Source organism: Pelecanus crispus, chromosome 5, assembly GCF_030463565.1.
Source record: "Pelecanus crispus isolate bPelCri1 chromosome 5, bPelCri1.pri, whole genome shotgun sequence".
Taxonomy (NCBI): Eukaryota; Metazoa; Chordata; class Aves; order Pelecaniformes; family Pelecanidae; genus Pelecanus; species Pelecanus crispus.
Genome location: NC_134647.1, coordinates 71,250,776 through 71,268,688, shown reverse-complemented (window position 1 = coordinate 71,268,688; position 17,913 = coordinate 71,250,776). Strand labels below are relative to the sequence as shown.

Genomic DNA, 17,913 nt, shown 5'->3' with positions numbered 1-17,913 from the left:
TTAATTATTACAGTTATTTGGAACTGTAGTGCTACAAACTTTCCGAGAGTAGCAAAAGTATTCCTTTCTCTCCATGTGTCTTTGAAACTTTGTAGATCTATATGTCCCAAAGCCAAAATGCTTTACTCTGGTTATCCAGCGTGATTTCCCCATATGTGCAGGCTATGGAGCTTTCCTGAAAGATAAATTAAAACATCTCTCTTAGAGATTGATCTTATCTTAGCCTTAGATCATGGTGTGTCTGTCACCTCTTCTGGAAAGCTCTGCCAATGTTTAATTATTCCTGCAGTTAGGAAGCTAAACCACATCTTATTTCAAGGCTGGTTTTGTCTAATGTCCAGCTTTCAGTTGTGGAATATGCCTGTGCTAGCACAGGCAGTAAAAAGTCTCTACTATCTGATATCTTTTCCATGTATGACTATTTGAAATATAAAATCTAGCTTCAGTTGGAACAGAAGACACTGAGTTCTTTTGCTTCTGGCACTTTGTGCTTTCCCCCTGATTGTTCCTGGAGTATGTGCACCAAAAATAGGTAGTATTCTGGCAGCAGCCTGGAATAGTGTGATCACATACAAGGTTACTTCTCCACTACTGTTTGATACTTGTCTTTTTACAATTTTGAGGATTGCATTACCACAGTTGGGTGTGTCTTATGAGAGGGAGTTTTGTAACATTATGCCTATGTGGATATTTCTACTCCCGTATTCAGAACATCGTGCAAATTGGTCCAAGACTACTTACAAACCTTAGGTTAGAAAGCTTAACCCCCTTTCATGTTGTCTTTATATTTTGGTTGGGTTTTTTTGTTGTTGTTGGGTTTTTTGTTTGTTGTGTTTTTTTTTTTTTTTTTAAGGAATGGCAAAGGATCTTTTCCACTGACTTCTCACCCTGTTCGTTTTTTTGGAAAGCAGTCAGTGACCGGCAGGGAGAAGCTGGCCAAACCCCAGAGTGCTAGTCAGATTTGTTTTGCCTCCACAGCTGCAAAGCTGTTACCCTGCTTTCCTTGCTGTGTGGCAAGCCTGGAAATTGACGAGATCTTTCTTTTTTCCTAATCAGAACTTCTGTGCTTCAAATATACTAAGCATTTTCTCTTTTTTCTTTTCCCTTTAGGTGCCATCAGTGCTATTAAGGCAGTACCTCTATTGTAATGAGCCCTGTATGTAGACTGCATAACAGTTTGGTGTTCTTTGGTTATTTCTACCATGAGTCTTCCCTTTTGTTTGATAGGTGAGGAAGCAGGCTTTCGGAGTTCAGTTGACGCTTTGCTTCTGAGCTTTCTCTACGCGTCTCGGGCTGCTGATCAGAGCTCTGTTGCAGCTCCTGTTCTGCTCCCCCAGCCATGAACCCTATGATTAACAGCTCACAACACTCAAAGCTGTTTCTTCCAATTTCATATCAAAACCTACAAGCTGGGGTGAAACTTAATTGGAAGAAAATGGAAGTTTATTTCCAAAATTCAAACAAATAAGTGGAATCAAATGGATGTATCACTAGCAATGCAGATTGCATTTGCAATAAAGTGTAGTTTTAAATATTCATATTACGGATTCCATAAAAGCCAATATAGATTAAACATAGCCACATATGTTCTGTAAGCATCATTACCCCTTCTTATCAAAGGAGGGACAGAGTGCTGCTGAATTCTAGAAGATCAGGAACCATCTGTTTACATAAATACTTCTAGCTACCTGTTTTGGGATATTGTTGCCATTTAGGGCTGATTTTAGGGCAATTCTGTCCTGTGGCTGTTTCATTAAGGGAGCTAAAGAAAGTCTTAAGGAAGACATTGGTAAAGACTCCTAAATTACAAGATGTGGATGTGACTTATCATTAAAAACTCAGTTACTGTTCGTAGACCTCCGACTTCCTTTTCCCATCTCCCTTTCTTTGTTGCTGTCTAGCTCTTTTTCTCATTACAGGGAGAGAGCAAAAAATAAGTGTGGTTTTTTTATAAGAAGATGCCAAGTTCTAGCCTGTAAAGCTTCTAACATGGTGAACCAGAGTCCAGAGTGTATGGTTGGCTGGCAGGCATTCTTACTCAACCCCAGAGTTTAATTTCTTAAGTTTATCCCCTTCTCTGTGGAGAAATAAAGGTAGTGAAGAAGCCAGAGCATAGAGGCGGAAGAAGATACTGTACCCTATGACATGTATGTTCAGCCTCTGTTTTCTTCTCTGTCCTTTTCCTGAGGAGGCAAGAAAAGAAGCCAGAAAGAGGAAATCTCTCGACATCCTGTAGGTGTGTCTTGCTGCCTTCCATAAGCTGATTCTTGTTGATGCCAGAGCTACTCCTGCTTGACTTCTTCATTAGCCATAGTTTTGCCTTTCTGTATTTTGACTGGGCAGCAATGGCAGCAGCTGGCAACATGTTGCTCTGAGTTCACTTGTACGTTCATATTAATGTTTAGAAGTATGGAGAGGAGGGAAGAGACTGAAGAAAGGAGTAATCTAAAAGCAGGCAAAGGGGAATGTAGTCAAGTGATCAGTTCTGCAATGTACTTATTCGATAATAACAGAATTGAGCCAAAAGATTCATCTAGAAGCAGACAAAAGGGATGTAGAGTGAAGTGACCAATTCTGCCATGGGCTGGTTAGATAATAGCAAAATAGAGCCAAAGGGCATATGGCACTTCTCTGGCCTGATATAATAAAAACATCACCTTCCTCAAAGTTGAATATTAATGGACAAACCTAATACATTTAAATCAATTTCTGTAAATCAGTAAGTAAGTAGGCATTGCATCAGCAGCTTAGATGATTCAGCTCACCCATGTGAGATTTCAATTTCCTGTCAGAAGTGAAGAGTAAGAGCAAATATTGTGTATTAGCCACATTAATTTAATATCTTGCATATTAGAATAGCTGAGCAGGCAGCGGAATGAATATATAAGGTGTTCATGTTGCTGATGATTTGCATCTGAGTTCAGCAGTGCATTGTATTTCTTGTCCAAAAGGAGTATAGAAGTGAAGGAGCCAAGAGAAGTCTTCAACTGGAAGTGGCTGGATTTGTTGTGGGACTACTTGTCTTTATAATCATAATCAATTATTAGCTTGAAGGGAAAAGCTGCTGCTACTAAGTATTTGTTACAGATCACTTGAGGATAACAGCGGAGTGCTGTCTGAGGCTAGGATTAGGCATCTACAGAACACTCAGAAAGGCTGTGGGTATACTCATGACTGCATGCTTTGGGAAACCAAGTAATATCTGTGTGTATTGTGTTGGAGGAATGGGTATGCATTATTTACGCCTAGAAGTTGACATACTTCTTGAGCAAGCTCATATGCCTTCTTGCAGCGCAAAGAATGTGAATGTTGTCTTGCCTGTCAAGGTAGTTCTTAGAGTCTCTAGAAGAGGCAATTCTTTATTTTTATCTGATAGATTGTTTTTATCGCCTGAGCTGCCTGTTGTGCTCCATAAGCCAACATAGCTTTGGTGCTTATAAGAAATGCAGTGGATTATTATAGATACAATGATAAGCATTTATTTAAAATAAAAGTTGTTTTTACTCTTATTTAATTCTTATTCATGGAACGAGTAGCTGAAGCTAAGGAAGCAGTGAAGACCACCAGGTTAGTGAACTGTTTGAGACTAAACCAAAAAGTTTTATCACCCATCAAGACCTTGTTCCTCAAGAACCACAACAGCTAAATAGATAGGTGACGTAGAGTTTTAATAATTTCATTTCCACATCAAATAATGATGTGCTGTGGTTAGTGTCTTTTTGTAGTGATGTAGTACTATTTGAAGCCTGGTGAAAATGCGTAGGTCCCACGAACCCTAAAACTAGTAACCTGTCAGAAATTATTTTCAAATGTTCTGTTATAAATACACATTACAATGCAGTGAGGGAAGATGATTCAAGACTAGAACACCCAGCAATAATAAAAAAATCTAGCTGTTTAGCTTGTCATTTTTTTGCTATTTGGAATGGCTGTAGTGTTAATGGAGGTCCATTATTTACATGGAAAATAGGATGATGCTCTGTTTCGTTCCAGGAAAAAATCATGCCTTTGCTATTAGAACTGCATCGTAAATATTATCTTTTTTTTAATATACATGTAGTAAACAATTTAACAATAAAATACTTTCTAAAGCCTTTTAGTTGCATGTAAAAGCAAGATGGTGCTTTAAAACATTCCATGTACCTGTTCAAATTTCCAGAAGCAGATAGCACTCTTAAGGTTGGACTGTGGGGAGTTTAAGAATTTTGGAAGTGTAATTTCTGATTCACTTTCAGTCCACACGTCTTCACGAACTGTCTATATAGGAAGATTTTCTCTAATGTTTTTTACTACATAGTGTGACAAGTAATCCACTGTAAACATTTTCAAGAGTACAAAGCCAAAATAAGTTATTTCACTACTTAATTGAATGACACTTGGATAACTTTTTTTTTTTGGCCTTTACTGTGTCATGCTAGTATTTCTGAAACTCCTGTTGTAGGTGTTTGGCATCTCAGCTAATTCTGCTAATAGTAAAAATACTTAACAGTAGTTACAATAAGAAGCTGAATTTCAGTGCACTTCTGGATTGCTGCTTCCATTATCTGCACGTTTTCCAAACATCCAGCAATCCATTCAAGACAGATTTCTAGTAACACTTAAAGTTGTTGTTTATAGGAGGCTACATTCTGCTAGCCCTAACTCCTTGCAATGACTGTGAGCTGTCTTACGGAAATTAGCTCAGTATACACTATGTGCCACTTTGATATGTTAGCTGCTAGCACATCAGGATTTAAAAAAAAAAAAAAAAAAGATTTTATAGGTCCTGCCATCGCTGTTGATTTTTCCCTGTTGGATTTGATGGAAGAGTTCACAGACCAGTTTGTCTTTCATGATGGAAGACAAAGTACCGAATGGTTACAAGGGTAAACAAATGCTGGCCTGCAGTGTACAGAAAGCAGTTTTACTAAGGACTGAATTATGTGTATGGTTGGACCCAAACTTGAGACACTTTGTCATCTCTTCTTAATCTAGCCAAACAAAAACTAAGGGCAAAAGGTACATCCACTAAGGAGTGAGGGGAATTCAGTACTGTCCATGGGATGAAAACTTGTGAAAACGTATTGCAGCTGTATTTCAGGAAGCTTGAGGATTTTTATGAAATGTAGTACTTGTCAGATTGACTAATTGATGCTCAAGCATGTTCTTTTATCCTTCAAATACACAGCTGTCATGCTTTGAGCTCAATAAGAATGATTTAAAAATAAAAAAAAGTAGTTTTCTAATATGCCTTCCTGGTACTATGTATACTAACTGGAACTTGATTCTGCTGCTTATGCATGCTTTTTTCATGACACTGAGAGTCATACACATGCAGAAGGACTGCATAAACACCTGATTTGTACTCTACAATTGGTTTAAGCGTGGTTGCATGTTTCCAGGAAGGCTGTTTCCCTGTGCCTATTGATTTTCAGTTATCCCAGGTATTAAACTTGGGGTTTGCTTCTCTTTGCATTGAAGAGCATGCATCTTAGAATCATCAAATTGCATTTCTCTGCACTCTTTCTTAAAATACAAGTTGTATTACAAAGCAAGTACACAAATCAGCAAAACTGCATAGATATCTTTGTCCTTTATGTGGCTTTCAGAGCTTTCTGATGAAGTATGTACAAGACCCAAAGAATCCAACTTCACTAATGCAAGTGAAGTGTTAAACTCCTGGAAAGGCAAAACTGGAAAAGAGTATGTAATGGAGACTTGTGGAACTACTTAGGGGAAAAAATGCACTGATAGGTAGTGAAATAATTGAATGCCTTGCATTGGTGTTTTTGATATTCTGTTAATCTCCTGGTAGATGCATGTCCTCTGTTCACTGAGGACTAGCTGAGGAGACTAGCAACAGCTCTTCTTAGTGTACTTTTTTCCATTTGAAATGGAGTGAGACCCCAGTTTTATTTTAAAGAAGCCATTGTAAGGCCCCAGAGTAAAGAAATGTCATCTCAAAAATTGAATGCTTAATAATTAAAATAGGTTTATTAGTCACTAAAAGAACACCATTCAATCTTTAGTGTATTTTTTAGCACTTTATTATCATAAAAATCACATTTTAATATGGAGCCTTAGAGAAGAGCTTTAAAAGGAAATCAAATGGTCAGGACTGATGTTAAGTGTTCTGGACAGCACCAGAAGATCAGAGAGTACAAATAAATAAATTATAGTTACTGTTTTAGAGGAAAGCTTATAAATGAGTTGGATAGTTAATATAGTGACTGTAGGTGTTTAGATGTTTAAACTTTTAGCCGTAGATGGATGCAGTGACATACTAGTAGCAAATATGTCTTTCTCTGTTGCATTAAATGACTTAAATTGGACCTGTGCAGTGTGAAAATGGTGGCAAAAATACGTGACCCTGAAAGTTAAATTATGTATTCAGTTAGTTATTTGTATGTTCTTAGAGCTTTGCATTGATCCCTGTTTTTAGGACAGGAGAATCTGTTTACAGCATTGTTTTGCCAGTTCAGCAGACACTTTAGTAGAAGTCTCTGCTGACTGTAGTCTTTCAGTTTGATCTTAAGGACCGGTGGTGTTCATAAACCTAACAGTTGGGCATTGGTTTTGTTCTCAAGCAGAAGGGAAGAAATACATGGCTTGTCCTTGAAAAAAATTTGGCTGTTGTTTCGTTGGGATGGAAGTGTATTATGCTGCTTGGTGAGGAGAAGCTTTTGTGTCAGACTATAGAGACTCCATTTCTTTGTGCAGACATTGATAAGAATTGTGAATCAGTTTATCTGTGTCTGCCATTTTATGTGATTTCTGTTAAGAAAAGCTAAGGATTAAGTGTTTGTTGTGTTTCCAAATGTTAGCTTCGTTTCCTTTAGGTCTAAAGCCATTGGTAGTTTTATTTACAGTCTTTTTATTTTATTTACCCTTTTTTAACTTTATTTAGAGTATTTTTACTATTTCACTTTATTTACAGTCTTATAATAAAATCATAATTTTTTTCCCCATACCGTACGTGCAGATCTGCTGTTGAGTTTGAGGGAAAACTTGTTCTCAGGAAAACATCACATAAGTGCTTCTCATTTTTGCTGTGCATTGATGTCCCTATCTCATTTGTGGTAGGAAGTGAGAAGATTCCAGATGGTTCATGGACACAAAAATATTGATGCCAAAGGATTGTAACTTTCGCTGTCACAAACAGGAAAAAAAAGTATTTTTTTTTTTTTCCTGCTGCAAATAACGATCTTCCTCAGTGATAACACTAGATTAAAATGTATCTTGGTCTTTCTTTGCCATGTATATGAACAAATAGTGTTCTAACTCTTAGCAGACCATTGTGCCTTAGATTTTATTTTGCCCCTAATCTCTGTCTAACAACAGATGGTTCCACTACTACTACTGTTTAGGTGATAGTTGCGATATATAAAAGCATCCTCAGCAAAAAAGTAGCGTGGTTAAAGAGGATTCCTGTAGTGTTTTTTGGTTTCATATTTTTCTTTCTGTGCAGCGTGTACTATTCAAGTGAGATTTATAAATTAAGATCAAGTCTTAAAGTTGTATTACACATCTGTAAGTAGTCATTGAATGTCTAATTAGAAAAGCCCTGTTAAGTCACCTGAGTGGTTCCCTGCCAAAGTTCAGTTCATGAGTTCCCTTTTTCTTTTCTTTGTAGGCAGCTTCATTTGAAACAAGCCTTGGAACAGCAGTTGGGCATGGATTTCTCTCTTCTAGCCCCCGTAGTCTTGGGCCAGTTTTTTAAGGGCTTTATCTCAACTGGATCAACAGACACTTTTATTTGAGACTGTACTTCAAACTTAATGGCTCTTAACATACTGCTTTCGAAAGTGCTTTTTTCAAAAGAAGATTAGAACTCTGCACTATTAATAAGTCATTTTTATACAGCATGCACATTTTAATACACTGTATTATTGTTCACTTGCCAAACTTTGTATTTTCAGCTAGTATTTTAATTTGAAATATATTTTATTTGTGCCTTAGACATAGAAAATTCTATATCATTTTGGGCTGAGAATCAAGTATTAGTACAGATAACTTCTCAGTTTTTGAAATGTGACCCTTCCTGTCCCTTATGTATAAAATTAGGTGAAATTCTCTTGCAGGTCCTATTGCTACGAAGCTATTGTTTGTTTATGTAAATTGAATCAACTTCTAACCTATCACTAGGTCTTGTTCATCTCTGCAGAAAAACAGGGAGTTCACATTCCCAATTAAAATGACTTAATTGTAACTTTGTTTATAGGAATTAAACAGAATTTACACAGGTATAAGTAGGTATTTTATGTTGTTTTGCTCTTTCCCTGTGAATGAGGCAGTGAGACAGTGCTTGTAATGTGAACAAAAATAAATGCAGTTGGAGACCTGAAAGCTCCCTCATTGGGGGTGGGGAATTAGCATCAATGTTGCAGCAAATCAAGGCACCCTGCAGAATATTCTGATAATTCTCCTTTTTATAGCCAATATGAAATCATAGGTCTTTTTACATGCAGAGCTTAAGATACAGCTGTGTTTCTGCTGCTTGGCTGGTTCCTTCAGCAATTCCTATTCTAGTCTTTCTTACAGCATAATTGTAATAAAAGGTGTTAAATTCAGTGTTTGCTGTGTAATAAGTATCTGAATAAATCTGTAAGAAATGGGCAAATGAGAAAAGTTTTGGCTTGTTGATACCGTGGATTATGGTCTTTAGCAAATCTAAACTCACATCTCTATTTGACTGTATAAAATCAAATAGACAAGAATATAGAAGGTAAATGAGTGTTTGATAACGCATAGGATGCCAAAGAGAACTTGCAGTAATACTACTCAGTAAAGTTGGGCGTCACATGCTTGGCACATCTGAGATTAATGGAAGAAAATCTTCAGAGAGAAGGTGTTATTGATGTCATATAACACCAAATTTTATTACAAATCACTTTTTTTGGTCATAATTCTTTTAAGCTTTACAGCAGACAGGATTCTAATGTACAGATGATGAATTAGAGTTTTTCATGTTTTTTTATCTGGCCAGGAGTTAATTTCCCTGCTCTATACAATCTTTTTATGTTTGAAATACTCATGCTAGAATACCAATGGTAAAGGAATGATGTGGCCTTTAATGTGCAGTGTCTTTGTTCAGACTGCGTTTGTTTTCAATGTAACTAGTGATCATGTAGTGGGGTTTTGAGTCTTGATATACCGATAGTGGTTTCTTTGAGCTTCTGCAAAGTTTGAAACAGACTTTAGTAGAGGCTCTGTTGCTTTTTCTTCCCTACAGGAAATTCTTTTGGCTTTAGGCATTTACAAGCTGAATTAAAGAATTACACTACCCATTTGTCTCTTAGTAGGGAGACCCTGAAGTAGGATCAAATACTTTGCTTGTGTAAACCATTGTGGTGTTATTTGTATTTTCATATAAGGACCAAACATTCAAGCTGATATTATTTAATCACAAAGTTACCTGTCTTCTAGACTGTGGTTCCATTAGGAATAAAATTATTCAGCATCTCAATGATCCTCAGAAGGGGGGTAATAGTGTATGTAGTTGTAAATATTTACTTTTCCTTTTTAACAAGCTTTTTAATGCATTCCTGCAGCTGGGAACACTTGGCAACAAAGTTAACAACTTGAACTTCCCTGGTGAAAGCAACACTAAACCTTCTAATTCATTAGTTCTGATCAAACATGCCTTGGAGTTGTTTCCTGAAGAGTTAACAAGACAAAAATCTTCCTGCTGGAGGAACAAAATAAGGGGGGTTGTATCTCATAGTATAGGTTTCTGATACTGTGTCTTTCAGGAAACATTCTTTTTTTCCTTGTTTTTTAACTGTGGGGTTTTTTTTTTTTTACAAAAGGATTTAAATTTGGTTTGTAACTTTTCTGTCATCTGTGTTATAACTGCAGATGAGTGTACAGAGGAAGCTATAGGTATTGAGAATGTTAAATGTGTGCATGTTACACTGTATAACTATTGAAAACATCACTGTGGCAATAATGCTTAGCTTTCCAGTCATTTTGGAAACTTAATATTGACGCTAAGTTAAGTTTATATATTTACCTTTGTGGGAATGTTGGGATTTATTGCAAAGTTCTTCAAATAAATCTATTAAAGAGAAAAAATACTGTAAAAGTCTTTTCTGTCTTTAAAATGCTGACACTTTTATATAATGTAATATATTGTGTAAAGCTTTTATCTCTTGTTGATGTCGTAAACCAATATATTACAGCTTCTAAGAGGCTATGTTGATTTAATGTAATTTTCCTTGATTCTGCTGTCTGTGACATTTTTCAGGATGCTGCTGGCAAGTACATGACTTAAGCAGTTACAGTTAAGAAGAGTCTTAGTTGCAAGTTCTTTTTCAGCCTACAATTTTGGTCACATTTGGGCTCACTTCAGCTTTCTGGTAAACTGCTGGCCCTCTTCCCTCAATATGACATGTCCAGGCTAGAAAGTTAAGGCAAATTTCAGTGCTAAATACTAAAGCATAAATACTATGATTCCATTGCGTTAATTGCTACTTATTGAGACAGATACTTAGTCTGCAATCTGTTCTCTAGCCCTTTAATTTTCTTTTTCAGTATATTTTAAAGTATATTAGAGCAGACCTAATGACACTATCAGATTTATCTTTTGTTAGGGTATGTACACGCATTATATAAAGTGATGAGGAAAGGCCGAGAAGAAAAAGAATGCTTCTCAGGTTTGTGCACACAATCTTGACACACAGGTTTTTATCTTTTAAAGGACAAACAGTACTATGTTAAAACATAGAAAATGCAGCTTTCAATGTTGACTATTGCTTTAAAAAAAATTCAGAAAGAGTCAAGTTATCCTCAAGTTGCATTACTCATTGGTTACCTTCCTTACAAAATAGGGTAATACTGGTGTATTCTTTGCCAATTTATTGTATTTAAATTTTCATTCTTTTCTTCCTTCCAACAGTTAGCTAGTATTCACTTCTAGATGACCTTAGGTGATTGTACTCTTTAGGCTTAAAATAAAGATTTCTCATTTTTGTTAATTGATTACCTGTTCATAGAAAACTTTTTGTAGATTCCCCCCCCCCTCACTTTGCACACACCCCCACACACCCCCAGCTAATAGTTTAACATGTTTTGACCTGCAGATTTGAATATTTGGAAGTCACAGTTGAGTGTTTTTCCCTGTTGCAGAGATCTCTAGGAAAGATATATTTTTGAGTTAGTTATAACACAGTTACATGTAAGGAAGTGCTCCTTTGTATGATCTGTTACATCTGAAATGTAGGCCATAAAGACAGGTCTTAAGTTTTTTTCCTAACATTCATCTGTTGCTGATATCAGTCTCACTAATTGTGTGGTACTTCATTTGGCAGTTCAGGGAAGTGCTTTGACACGCATCCACACTTTCAGTATTCACATGCCATTTGTAGATTAAGGATCTGTGCTGTGTTACTCTCTTGCAGCACTGTTAAATGAACATTAAAAAAAAAAAAAGCTGCTGAAAATCATTGCAGTGGTATATGTGCTTGTTCTTTTATTTCTTGCTTGGAGAGCAAGAGACTTTCCCTGTGCAATGGAATGGAAAACATGACTGAGAAGGGTCCTTGTAGCTGTATTCTGAAATTACCAGATCAGGATTTTAGTGTGGGATATTAGTGTAATCTTACACATCAGGAAGCACATTTGGTTTCTTGTCTTTTGTCTGCAGCTATTGTTGCAATCTGTCTCGTTCTCCATCTTGCTGAGTGTAATAACCCCTATGTGAGATTTCAGGCAAGAGAAACAGACTTGTATGTATTTCCAGTGCCACAACTATTTTAACTGTTTTTCCGTGCAAGTGTGGTAAGTGATTGAGCTGAAAAATGCAGAGCCTCTCACTATTCAAGAAAAGTCTTTGCCATTCTTCTTCATATCCTACTGTTTCAAGTTATGCGAGCAAACTTTTGTATACCTTAGAAGTGACTGATAGGAATAATCTTTGCCTAGCAAATCAAGATTGTTTGTGTGACACTTATCTTCAGCCCTAAGCTTTGCAGGATTCAGCTGGCTGTTTGAGCCTGATTTTTAGCTTGTGGCAAAAGACACGAGGCCAAAGTAAATTAAGTTTTGGGTTTTTTTTTTTTTTTCTTTTCCTAATCACCTTTGAAAGAAATTAGAGAGGCTCATAGTCCTTTTCACACTGTGAGCAAAGTGTTTCTGTTACATGCTGACTGATGCTGTCATTTCTGAAGCGGCAAGAATTTTTTCTTTTCAAAAGTGGGAGTGGAGTCCTTAAAATTACAGCAGTCTGCTCTATGTAATCTATTCTTCAACCATTTGCTCTGGTAGTCTAATTTAGTAATTTGAAAGCATGTAAACAAAATTTTGCTCTATCACTGCAAAGAGTTTCTTTATCCATTGATTGTGAACATTGTGTAAGATTTTTCTGTCCTTTGTATGTGTTACATCTTGCTTTGGGGCAAGGACAAAGAAAGATCTCTTCCTGTGGGTTTTTTTTCCTTCCTTGTTTAAGAGTGGTAACATAAACCACCGCTATTTCCATGTAGTTCGTCTATGAACTGCAGTATTAAAGCTGGGTTTTGATGGGGGAGTGAAATAAATTACAGTCTTAAGACAGACAACTCTATTGTTGTCAAGTTAAAACTTTCCCTCTTCGTCGTTTTGCTAACACAATATAGGTATAGCTCTTAGAAAATGAAAATGTAAACTGGCTGTGTTGTATTTAGCATTTTTTAAAGCATAATAGGCTGTCTCAGAACAGTGTACTGGATTTTTTTTTTTTTTTTTAATATTTGAAAAGTGAGTTTAACATTATGTAAACCTGCAGAGTGTGATTGGGGTCCCTTTCTTCAAAACATTCAACAGCTATGTAGTCTTCTGAATATTGACCAAGTGTTTAATGTGCTTAATAAAAAAAGGGCATATGAAGAATTTTGCATATGTAATATGTACTAAGCCTGTCTCCTGTAGAAGACAGCCTAGATTCTTTGGTGAGTGTGGGAAGCTGTTACCTTTCCACTGCTCCTTTCATATCTTTGTGGTACAAGTCCTGGTGGGGAGGGGTTGCTTAAGCTGGGATGGCTGTTGAAGAAATGCATATGGAATGGTGTTTTGAGAAGTAGCATATACCATTGGGTTGATCTGGAAGGTGTGTGTAGGCAGGATGTCGCAGCTGAGCGGATATTGTGGTAGAAGTAGGTGTGTCCTTTGGTGTTGGTGCTCCATGTGTTCCTTCAGTTGGGGTACTCTTGATTTAGATATTATCAGATCTAAAAAGCTTGTGTACTGTAACTCAAGAAGAAATACTAAGAATTTGTAATTATTTTTATCTATAAGAAGAGACTGCATAGAGGGGAAAGAGGAAGGGTAGGGAAGTGGGCACATTCTTTGGTTGGTGGGGTATGTGAATGTCTATATACTTGGTGGAAAAAAAAGAGATGTAAAATACAGAAATTGCTTGTAACATGACTTAGAGTACTTTTGTTTCTGACTTTACTGTCTTTCCTTACTTTGGTGCCCTGAATGAATGAATGTTTTATGTGTTGTGGGTTTTTTTTTTTTTTATTTAGTTGCAGTTCACTGAGAAAGATGGGTGAGGTGTGTGTTTGTTGGAAGAGAGGTGAATGTGCACCCGAGGGGAAAAAAACCAAACAAACCAAAACAACAAAACAAATAAAACCCCCAAAAACCAAAACCACCAACAACCAACCCCGAAACCTTGAACAAAAAAGTCCCAGTTAGAACACTCTTTCTTCATGTTAATCTGAAATTTTAGTTTTAACTGTTGATGGGTATTCTTATTAATACAATAATCTCAAAATTGTTTTTGTACAGTATTGTTCTGCTGAAATTTTTTGCAGGCAAAAGAATACCTTGTTTTTTCCCTCTCAAATGAAGAGAAAGTCCTATTTTCTTACATGTGCTGTTTTTTGTTCCTTTTGTTGATTTGGATGTTAAAATTACTTGTTGACTTGGAGTAAAATTACTAGCTTTATTGGACATTTGTTAGTGAGGTAAGGTGTACCTTTCAAGCTAAGGATGTCACACTAAACCATCATCAAGACATGTGAGATGTTTGTGAAAGTGAAGTAGCAGCGAAGAAGTAGCCGAGGAAATTCCATGTAGCCTTATCCCTGTTCCCTGATGCTCTTTCCTGCATCCCCTTCCCCAAATTCTCTTTTCTGGCATTTGTGCTGGGTCAGAGGAACAGGACGTAAAGGGGGTGCCCCAAAGCCGCAGTTTAAGTAAGGGGTGTATTCTGTTCCTACCTTAGGTGTAGGTGTATTTGGGGAGTGATGGGCAGCAGCCAGGTGGGTAGGGTACCATTCCCACTGGCACGAGCTTCTGCGTATCTCCTGCCTGCCCCCTTCCTCCCCCTGCCCCAGCTCAGCTGAACATGGTGGCAGAGCAACTAGAGCTGCTGCATCAGTCTGACAAGCAGGACTGTGCTTCCCCTTCCTAAAGGAACCTAAATGCACTGGTGAAGGCAAGACAGTCATGGCAATGGCCTGTGCAGAGCGAGAGTGGGAAAAAAGCTGGCTTTTTTAGGGATTTATATAAGCAGGCAGTACATGGCCTGCAGGGATGACCAGTAGCATCTTGTGCATAGGGCCTTTCAACATAGTTAGGACTAGTTTCCCAGAAGTAGCTAGATACTGAAGGATGCTGGGAACATCTGCTGGAGTTGAAGCATAAGAAGTGTGAGCGTAGGCTGGATGAGACTTTTAACTAATTTGCTTGTAACCTGGGGTGCCCGTGGATTTTTTTTTTTTTTTTTTTAAGTATGGTCACAGTTGGGAAACACATGACAGATTTTAGATGTTATAGGCATTTAGGACAGGCCATATTAAAAGTGTGTGTGTGTGTGTATTTCTGTATGTCTACTTACAGATATGTATACATATATAACCACGTTCTGCCATCCCAAATAGAAACAGAAAAGGCTTTCTGCCCTTGGTCTCTGCAGCTTTCAGAGACATGCTGGGGGACTGCTTATGTTGCAATTTAAACTTATTTAGCCTGCTCCTAAGTACAAGCAGAAAGTGTGGTAGATGTCTTCCCAGCTCTCCAAATGACAGAAAAATAGACATATAAGTTGCTCGAAATGAAGGCCTTCAGTACCTTTGTGGAAAAGGTCAGAGACAAATGAAAATGTGAGGTTCTTTGCTCCAAGATGTGTATGAGGAACCTTAAGATTATAGCGGGTTTTAGCTCAAGCAGTTTTCTCTACCCCGGTCACTTGTTTTCATGCCTCTCCCCACTCTTGCACCAACACAACTGTTTGCAGCTGTGTGATGAACTGGATAAGTGAACTGACCTACTTTAAGTTACCCAGGTCTCTCTCTTGATCTGGTTTAGACAGTGCGGCGACTGAATGTCTAACTGTAACCAAAGGAAGAAATTGTATCAGCCACAGTACCTCTCAGCCTGTGAAAGGTGCACCACCAAAGCCCACGCGGAGCAAAGCATTCCTGTCCCTCAAACAAATAACAAAGTTATTTACTATTATGAGGTGCCAAAAGATTTCATGATTAAAAGGAGATGGGGTCTAAGAAAGGCTAAGAATGAGCGACTTGGAGCTAAGTGAGGATTCTACTTCAAATCCAAATTCAGTTTTTTTTCATGTAAAACCACTTTATTCATGTCCTTCCTTCCTTCCCCCTTCCCCTGCCCCCCCCCCCCCCAAAAAAAAAAAGTCTTGAAGTTTTTAGTGTGTAGTCCTGGTCTGGATTTGACAGTTTGAGGCATAACACTATAGACTGAATAGATTTGAATTAATGACTTCAGAAATAGATTTTGACTGGAATCTACAAATTTTAATTAGAATCCACTACTGGTAGATTAATTTTTGATTTAAACATGACTTAAAACTACATTAAACCATGTGGTGATGTATCATGGAGGGAAAGTGTTCCTTTGAGTTTATTTTCTGCCTCAGATGAGTTTTTTATGAGGATAAGCATGGCTTGAAGTGCTGTATAGCTAATAAGAAGCATTTGAAACAAAATGGAGCAATCCATTAAGACGTGTGGAACATGTTGCAATACTGCAGAGAAGGGAGAACTTGACCAAGTTCATCTATGTAGGCTATAATGGAAAGGGTCACATTAACTTCAAATCCATGTACGATAGCTATGCTCGTAATTATTCTTTGGGTGTGAAATGAGAGTTTGACACCTCCAGAATGATTAAATGCATGAGGAAAGCACTGTGGTTGTGCTTGCCACTGTTCTACCTACTGCTATTTTGATTGAAAGTTTGCTGTATGCTGTGAAAAGAATTTACATGTGTGGGAGTGTTTCTGACAAATACATGTCTAATTTTGTTTATAATAACAACAAAGACATTACACAAAGGATGATCTCTATCCTAATTATTATTTAGCGATACATATGGTCTTGTAGTAGATCTGTAACTTATAAGAGGAGTTTTGGGTTGCAATTAGACATTGCAATAGTTTCTTTATAGGTGTATTACTCATAGACTGGATGGAACGAATATTCAAGAAATTCAGAGAAAATACTCTTTGCTTTAGCAGGAAATAGCTTGAATCAAAGCTGAGCCTGATTTTTTTCAGTAGCCTTTTTCCTACATACTGTAAGAGTAAATAACTGCTGTAGCACAATTGCCTGTTCCTGGCTATTATTAATGATATTCCTTACAGCAGTAGTGTTCAAGGACCGTGTTTGTGATGTGCTTCCTGTGCAGATATGTGGCACAAAAGAGGTGGATTTACAACTTTAAGCGGGTTTCTTTGTGGGGGGTGGGGTTTTTTTTTAAAGTCTCCTTTATGCTTTGGAGATTGTATGTTTCAGAAAACAGATACTTAGCTGTCATAAACAAACTTCTGCTTGTTTTTCTTTCTACAGGAGATGCTAACAGAGTCCACTCCACTACGTTGCAGGAAGCTCAGCAACCCTGACATCTTTTCATCTGCTGGGAAAACCAAGCTCCATCGTCAGCTAAGTCAAGATGACTGCAAGCTACGAAGAGGTAGTTTGGCAAGTTCTTTGTCAGGTATGCCATTTTGTAAATACCATGTGACAATTCATTAGCATTAAAGATGCAGTATTACTTGTTGGCATAACAGTTGTAATAAAAGATACTGATAAGTTGTTTCTTTAAAACTAGAGGTGACCTCTTGTTGGGAGGGCATACAAAATTTTATGTAAGAGAAAGACGCAAAGAGAAATATTAGTAGAAAGGAGTGAAAAAGAGAGACTGGATTTGGACTGAAATTCTGTATATTGCCCAGAGTCAAAAGTTAGAAGCTAAGACTTAATGTGCAAAGTTAAAATAAAGGAGCGGTGGAACTTTAGGCAACACAGTGATGCATTCTTACATCTTTTACTTTTAAGGTCAGCACTGACTGTAAGCTTGCCTACTTTGCTGTATTGTCTCTTACAGGGAAGCTGACTTTTATGTCAGGTTCAAATTACTATTTGGGGTTTTTTGGTTTCAAAAGCACTGTAGGCATTTGTGATTCAAAGTAAAAATCTTCCGTACTAACTAGATGTTTTTTCAGTTTGTATAAAGTTTCATTTTTTTTTTCTTGTGAGCACAGTCTTCAACCCTGTCAGAGAATTTAGTTCGTCAACTGTAGAACCATGGAGTGAGCATAGTCTAGTAATTAGCCAAAAAATGGAGGACCAAGCTCAGTAGTTTTCTTCTTCAAAGACTTTGTATGTGGGCTAGGGGATGGTTCCACAGTTGTTTAAAGCTGGTATCAAAGTCTGTGATGCTGGCATTAGAACACACAGAGCTGCATGATCAGTCTAGAATGAAATAGCTGATGTGCCTGAATACCACTGTTGTTCTGTAGGGTTAACTTGCAGCCCATTTCCTCCCTAATTAGACTGACTGTTTGCCTATTTGCATGTTAGTGCAAGAACAAGAAGGGTTGGAAACTCTCAAGTGGGAGGGGAAGAGGAAGAGGGTGAAACCACCCGTTTTGGCAGCAGCATGGGCTTGACTTACATGGTTGCGAAAATACATCCA

At 37.4% G+C, this 17,913-nt stretch overlaps 1 protein-coding gene across 3 annotated transcripts in view; it reads left to right on the top strand.

Annotated features, from left to right (window-relative positions):
• MAST2 (microtubule associated serine/threonine kinase 2) overlaps window positions 1-17,913 on the top strand; it is a 194,452-nt gene that overhangs the window by 5,474 nt on the left and 171,065 nt on the right. For 2 of the 3 annotated variants that reach the window (XM_075710859.1, XM_075710860.1), the window contains exon 2: window positions 16,785-16,932. In XM_075710859.1, coding sequence (XP_075566974.1) covers window positions 16,785-16,932 — 148 coding nt within the window. Of the gene's footprint in view, window positions 1-16,784; window positions 16,933-17,913 lie in introns of those variants that run through there. The other variant, XM_075710861.1, reaches the window with a different exon arrangement.